At 46.9% G+C, this 7,585-nt stretch overlaps 1 protein-coding gene across 1 annotated transcript in view; it reads left to right on the top strand.

Annotated features, from left to right (window-relative positions):
- Positions 1–364: 364 nt before the first annotated feature.
- Gpat3 (glycerol-3-phosphate acyltransferase 3) overlaps positions 365–7,585 on the top strand; it is a 53,115-nt gene continuing 45,894 nt past the window's right edge. The window contains exons 1-2 of the mRNA XM_028773683.1: positions 365–455; positions 745–1,038. Coding sequence (XP_028629516.1) covers positions 898–1,038 — 141 coding nt within the window. The 5' untranslated portion in view covers positions 365–455; positions 745–897. The remainder of the gene's footprint in view (positions 456–744; positions 1,039–7,585) is intronic.

The following is a 7,585-nucleotide window of genomic DNA, read 5'->3' as shown; positions in this document are numbered from 1 at the left end:
TCTCTTTTCCTGACTGCGGCTGGCTAGGGTAAGGAAAGAGGTGAGGGAGAGCCGGGAGCGGCAGAGCGTGACTGTTCATTCTTGCTCTGTAGTTTCCTCCTCCGGAAAAACCCTTCCCAGGAGGTCGTGTTGCACGCTCACAAACAATATCTTCCGCAGCGTCTTGGAGACGTCAGCGGTCGGTTCTGTGGGTGAAGATGGAAAGTCTGCTACCGAAAGAACCTTTGCTTTGGGAGTGCGGGGGGCGGGGCAGAGGGCGGCGGCTCTCTAGGCGGCGGCGCCCCCGGGACGCGGTCAGCCAGGGAGCTCCCTGTTGGGTGGCGAGGGGGGTGGGGCAAGGGCAGAGTGTAGAAAAAGGGAGCCCGGCGCCCAAAAGCCACCGGCTACCCGCATAGCCCGCAGCCCACGCCGAGGTGCAGGGAGACTGCAGGGATCCTCGCTGCCTGAGGGCCTCGGTGAGTCACCGCGGGGTTGTCGCAATCGCTACCCGGAGGAAATCAAGCCCGGGGTGGGGCGCGTTCCTGGCTGCCTCCGTGCGCTCTGACTGGACTAGGGTGTCCCCTAGGTCACCCAGCTGGGTCTTCTCGCCGGAGACACTCAGATCTGCGCCTGCTGCCGTGGCCACAGCTTGACCTGGGCCTCCAGTAGAGACTGAGCTTGCGGGGACAACTGGGACCCAAGGAGGGGAAGGAGATCGCGGTAGTTCTGAGCTTTCTCGCCTCCCCTTTCCTCTTCGCTCCGCAGAGACGAAGGGAGCGAGGCGGGCGGCGCCGACTCCGCAGAGTCCGGCTCCAGGTTGGACACTGTGTTTTCCGAGCTGCGGCTCAACTGCCTGGGACTTCGACACCTACCGCTCTCGGCTTTCCTGGGGACCTCTCCCAGAGGGCGTGCGGAGACATGGAGGGCGCAGACCTGGCGGTGAAGCTCCTGTCCACCTGGCTGACGCTGGTGGGCGGCCTCATCCTTTTGCCCTCGGCCTTCGGATTATCTCTGGGTATCTCGGAAATCTACATGAAGATCCTGGTGAAAACCTTGGAGGTGAGTGCAGGGAAGGATGTAGAGCCCGGCTGCTCTGAGGACTTAGGGAGCTTGGAGTGGCAGGGGTTGAGCTTAGAACTGTGAAAGCAATTTGGGCAAGGGGTTAGGGAGGTGGAGTGGGCATGGGATGGACACCCGAGAGAATATTTCAGTTTCTGGTCTGCTGTATTGAGAAAGACAGCCTCTCTACTTGCGGGCAGAGCCAGGCTGACACCAGCCAAGAACAGTAGTCCACCTTACAAGAATCCCTCTATCTGGGTTTTGTCTCCACTACTATTTTTTTACTTTCTAGATTAACTCTAAGACAGCCGTTTGCTGTATCAGCAGATTTATTACCCACTATGCCTCGCGGGCTGTCACCACTCTTGAGTTTTTACAGCCCAGGTTTCAGAGGTCCTTTTGTGACTACAGAGGCATCCTGTTCCACTTGGTGCCCAAGATAAGAAACCAATGGCTGGGTGGCAGAGAAGAATCTGACTTTATATTGGTGGAGGCACAGGGATTTTTATCTAATCAGGTGCACTGGAACACCATCACAAAGGTTTTTGGTCCTAGGTTTGTTTGCAGATTCCACGGACAAAGGTGTTAGACCCAACTGAGTGGCGGGGAGGGAGGAACAACTTCAGCTTAAGTTTATGCAGGCCTTTAGTAAAATTTAGGAGGCCTTTCCAGGCCAGAAGACAAGTTCAGAGGTTTACTTGAGTTAAGCGTGACACACAGTGGGCTTAATGCAGAGGCCGCGTGGGCCGCGTGGGCCGCGTAGGCTGCGTAGGCTGCACAGGCTGCACAGGTTTGCATAGATGTGGTCCCTAAATCTCATCCCTGTTTCTCGGTGTCTGATCTGGTAAGGTCATCCGGTTCCTCTACCTTATTTTATTCGTCCTCAAAGTAGGAGAAACAACACCTATTTGCATATAGATTTTGTTTTGGTTTTGAGACAGGATCTCACTCTTGGAGCCCTAGCTGGCTTTGAAGTTCTTGACAATCCACCTCCCGAGTTCTGGAAGTTCTGATGTTACTTACTGGGACCATCAGACTTAGCTTTCCACACAGTTGTTTTTAGGAGTGAAAACACATGAGTGCATTGAGCCCGTGGAAGAGTGCTTGTGTATGGTGGGTGATCTGTGTCTTTACGATTAAATGAATAGTACGATTGCTTAGAATCTGCCGCCTTCGGTTTCTCTAGCTTCTTTATTACCATCTACAGCTGTGCATGTTTTGGCCTGTACTTTCTACCCTCCCATAGGACTTGGCTCTGTCCCTTCTTCCTTCTTAGCACAGGAGAGGCTCCTAGACGCATCTCTCTATCTCTGATAACATTCTCCTTTAGATCATTGCTGGGCTTTCTCTTTGCTGGCCACTTTGCTGAGTCCTTGAAACTGTTAGATTCTTTCTCAGGTTTTGTTTTTTTGTTTTTGTTTTTTGTTTTTTGTTTTTTGTTTTTTGTTTTTGTTTTTGTTTTGAGGTAGGGTTTCTCTGTATATCCCTGGCTGTCCTGGAACTCACTCTGTAGACCAGGCTGGACTTGAACTCAGAAATCCGCCTGCCTCTGCCTCCTGGGATTAAAAGGTGTGCGCCACCACTGCCCTGCGAAACTGTTAGATTCTTAATCTCCAGTCTGCCCCACTCTCTTCCAAAATGGCATCTCACACTGTAGCTCACACTGGCCTTGAACTTTATAGCTCTTGCTGCCTCAGGCTCCCAAGCACTGACAGGAGTGGTGTGTACCACCTTCCAGCTAGCGCTCAAGGTTTGAAGGTTCCTTTCTCCTTGTTGCCATTACACAGTGTGGTCACACTATGCTGCAGACTTTAGTTTGGACGTTAGAATGCTGACTCCACTACAGTAGATGAGCCTCTTCAGCCTCCGTCCTGAAGTGACTGAGATTGTTTCCGGGGCAGCGTTGTCCGTTGGAGACCCAGATAAGGGGAATCACAGGCACACACGGGCTTCCAGGTGCTTATTACTGCCTTCTTGCTTTAATCTCCAAAGGAGGGTGTTGCCATCCAATTGTTCTCAGCTGTCAAATTACTGTATTTGATGAGATAATTGCCAGTCAGATCCTGACTTTTGAGTTTGTTGTCGGGGCCCCAAGAGTTTTCCATACAGAGCAGAAAGAGACTTCAGAGATGATCACTATTTCTCTCCACATGTGAGTGAGTTTAAACCCAAGCAACACACAGGGCACACTCATTCCACACCCCACCACAACAATCACACCACAATCCAATCACACACATATACACACATACTCCACTGCCCATTGTGTGTTTACTTTTAAATTTTTATTGTTATTAGGTGGCTTTTTAAATGACCATACTCATACTCAAATTCTGGAGGTTGAATTGGGTTTGGATGCCTGTCAAAAAGCTTACTGTGGTGTTTGTCAGATTGTCAGGTGGCTCACTGAAACCCCCACAAAGTGTAATCCTAGCATACCAGGGAAGTCGAGACAGGGAGATTACTTCCAACTTGAGGATGACCTAGGCTGTAGAGTGAGACCTCGTTTTAAAACAAAAATCTTGTGAGCCATCTTGATGAATCATAAAATTTGTTATTATTGGGCCTGGAGAGATGGCTCAGTGGCGAAGGACATTGACTGCTCTTCCAGAGGATCTGGGTTCCATTCCTAGCACCCACGTGACTGTTACTTCAGTTCTAAGGGGATTACAATGCTATCTTCTGGCCTCCTTGACCACTGTATGCATGTGGTGAACATGCAGGCAAAAACACCCATACATAAAGTAAATAATTCTAAAACAATTAAAAAGAAAGTATTATTATTAGTAGTTTTTTTTTGAGAAGGGTCTAAGAATTGTTAGGTGTTCTCTTTAATACATGGATTTTATGTAGATACATATAGATATATATGACATGAAAGTAGAAGGGAGTATCTGGGGAAGGAACTTGTGGGGGAAGGGGGAGGGGAGGAGGAAGGGCAGATATGTGGAAACGATGGTCAAAGTACATGATACATCTAAAGGAAAGCAGCTTTATGAAACCCATGGCTGTACAATGAATATATGCTGATAAGTTTTACGTAAGTTATTAACAGGCAGAAACAGAACAAACTCTTCTGATCTGCTAAAGCACATATGCTAAACCCTCTAAACACCAGCATGGAGTTAGAGATATTAATATCCCCGTTTGTCTGACATAGTGATCACGCCTATAATCTCAGCACTCAAAAGGCCAAGACAGGGCTGTTACAAGGCCAGGTTGAGCTACGGAGTAAGAGCCGATCTCAAAGTGGGGAAATAAATCAGGAGACTGGTGAAATGGCATTTGTCACCAAGCCTGATGACCTGAGTTTGATCCCTGGAACCCACACGGGGGTGGCGGTCTGTGCTGGGAGGGGGACATGGCTTCATGACAAGTTGTTCTCTGACCTCCACATACATGCTGAAATGTAGATGTCCTCATGTATTCTAGTAGATACTACATTTACTGTGACTAATGGCAGCTTTATTCTATCATTTGATATCTCCTCGCTTTCCTTCCATCTCTCTACCTTTTCTGTCATTAAGTGGGACAGAATCTTGCAGTGTGACATTAAGACAAGTACCATTAAGTTCACTTTAAGGAAAGTATTCTAATTTGAAAAATTGTTACATTTATTTATTGTGTGTGTATTTGCACTTGTGCTTGCACGGTTGCTTTTTTTTAGCATCTACTGCATGCTGCCTTCTTTGTTGCTAGGTGTCCCTAGATATGAATACATGTCTACATGGCTCTGGTATGACAAACTATTTGAAGATAGTCCTTAGAGTATTTGGTATAAATAAGTTGAGGGAGTTTTTAAACCAGTAATTTCTTTTTTTTTCTTTTTTTCTTTTTTCTTTTTTTTCCGAGACAGGGTTTCTCTGTGTAGCCCTGGCTGTCCTGGAACTCACTCTGTAGACCAGGCTGGCCTTGAACTCAGAAATCTGCCTGCCTCTGCCTCTCAAGTGCTGGGATTAAAGGCGTGTGCCACCACTGCCTGGCTAAACCAGTAATTTCTAAGGTGTAGGTAAGAACTTGCTAGGTATTAGGTATGCCAAAGATTAGTTAGTATTAGGGGAAATAATTTGTTTGGGATACAAACTGAAAAGTGAACTTTCAGACTGAGGATGTGTATGAGAAATGTATGTGTTAGAATCTCTGGTATGTGTGTTTCATGTTTATCCAACAGAAGCATAGATAGGTTAAACACTATAAGGTGTCTGCTGCTTTCCACCCTCCAAGTTAGTTGTAAGGTTTGAGTGAGAGGAGGGAGGCATTGCTTTCCATGGTCTAAGGTTTATGATTAGGAAGCAACAAGGAACAGAAAGAGAATATTGACTTACTGACAGGAAGACAGTGAGAGGGCTGTGGCACAGCTCAGCAGAGCGCCTGTGGGGCTCGGCCCTGGGTTCTTTTACCAACCCTGAAAGAAAAGGATTTGTGAGATGCCAATTGTTTTTGATAATGTGGGCACCACAAGGGGTAACTCCCTCCCTCTTGAGGATGAAATGGACAAGTTCTCCAGTGTCTCTGCCTCTGCGGTCCCTGGCTGGTCATTTTATCACAGCCTTGGGTTCTGTGTGTATAGATTGGGGTGTATCCTATTGGATCATTCTGAAGCTTGAATTAGGAGAGAAAACAGAGGTGCTTGACACACACTTGTGCTGCGTTTTAGCAGAGTTTAAATGAGTTTAAATGGGGACAAGATGACAGGCGCTCTATTGCTGGTTCATTGAGACTAAGACTTAACTTGTTCACTTCAACCGGTGAGCGCATATTCAGCGGATTCTTCTTGCCTATCATTGCATATGGATTCTCTTGTCTCTTTACTCTCTCGTCCAGCCACTAAAGATTTTCCAGCTTTTGAAAGAGGCAGGCCCATAATTCCCAGGAGGCTGCTACCAAGCATGTATAACTCTCTGATGGCAATAGAATCACTGTGCTAGAAGGCCCAGGCTGTTTATAATGAGCAATGACTATAAAGAAAAGCTGGCTTTTCATTTATCTTAACTCCACAGGGGCCTGTCATTATTCTTATTGATTTAGAGTTAGTAGCATGCGGCTGTCGAACATGGAATCGGGTTTTCAGTTTGAATCTGGAGCCAGGATTTTCAGTCTGTCAAAGTGATAAACTCTGCCAAGAAGCGCTCATTTGGCTACAGACAATCCTCGCCATTTGAATTCTTAGCTGATTTTATTCATTTTCCGTATCTTTCCCTATCTTTAGTCAGGGAAATCTTGAATCTTTAGAGAGATCAAATTTAGGAGTTATCATTGTCTAGGGTGGAAACCTTATAATTTAAAATCAGACTTGAGGGCTGGGGATGTAGCCCAGTTGGTACAGTGTTCTCCAGGATTTTGGGTTTGATCCACATAAACTGGGCAACATGGCATGTGTCTGTAGTCGCAGCACTTGGGAACTGGAGACAGGAATTAGTGATAGAGATATATAAAATATATATCTTCCTAATAATAAACAAGGACTTGTGAGGGAGTAGGGGACAACAGAAGGTGGGAAATGGTGGGGTGAAAATAATATAAAAATGGTAATGTATGAAATTATCAAAAAAGGGGGAAGAAAATAAAAAAAATGTAAGGTTGTTCTCATCTATGCAACCTGGAAAACATGAGATCTTTGCTTTTTTAAATGAGGCTTGAAGCAAACGTTAGCTCGTTTTCCCCTGTCAGGCTTTGGAAGGCAAGTGCTGAGAAGCTTGGCGGGGCTCTGCTCTTTAGCTTCCCTTAGGACTTGATGACAGGCGTTGGTGTAGTGGCAGCATCAGTTGTTAAAGCTGCTTCCGAACTCAGGATCCTCTTGTCTGCAGAGTCTTAAAGCAGAAGCATTTAGAGATCATCCTGAGGAGACTTAGTCTCCAGAAGAACTATGCGGTTTCTGTACTGGGTCTCACCCACTGGGGTGGAGGAGCTGCATGGTCAAAGATAACTAGCGACCTGTTGGGAGATGCAGTGTTGGTCAGGGAAACTGCTCCTTCTTGGTACCTAAGCCAAGTGTGAGGTTGTGGAGGAAGAAGTGATCTGTCAGAATTGCTTTGTATCCCACCATCTGATGGGTACCCAGAGGTCCTCTCCTTTAAAGTTCCCCTACATGCTCCACTTCCCACACTGGATTTGAACCTAAGGACTTGCTCAAGCTAGGTAAGGGCTCTCTATTGCTTGAGCTATCTCCCCAGACCTCAGGTTGCTTTGTGTTTTGAGATATAGTCTCAGTAAGTTGTGCAGGCTGGCCTTTAGATCACTACAGCTAGTGATTACAGTTAGTGTAGACAGGCCTTGAATTATGACCTCCCACTGCAGCCTCCCAAGCAGCTGTGTCATGGGCCTTCCCTGGCTCTCTGATCTTTACTGTCACCTTTGGTGTTGACTCTCCTTAGAGAGGTGATGAGGCAGATGCCCCAAGAGCTTAAAGTCTCAGCTGGAAATAGGAAGACAAATTCTCCCTGACACCAGGCTGGCTGCAATGCTTCTTCGCTCTTAGTGCTGAATAAGCACTGGGAAGCAGGTGTGTACACAGAGTCCCAAGCAAGGTGTCTACACAGAGTCCCAA

This window comes from Grammomys surdaster, unplaced genomic scaffold (genome assembly GCF_004785775.1).
Source record: "Grammomys surdaster isolate TR1022 unplaced genomic scaffold, NIH_TR_1.0 233, whole genome shotgun sequence".
NCBI classification, from domain to species: domain Eukaryota; kingdom Metazoa; phylum Chordata; class Mammalia; order Rodentia; family Muridae; genus Grammomys; species Grammomys surdaster.
Note: the sequence above shows the minus strand (reverse complement) of the source record. Positions and strands in the feature narration are given on the sequence as shown.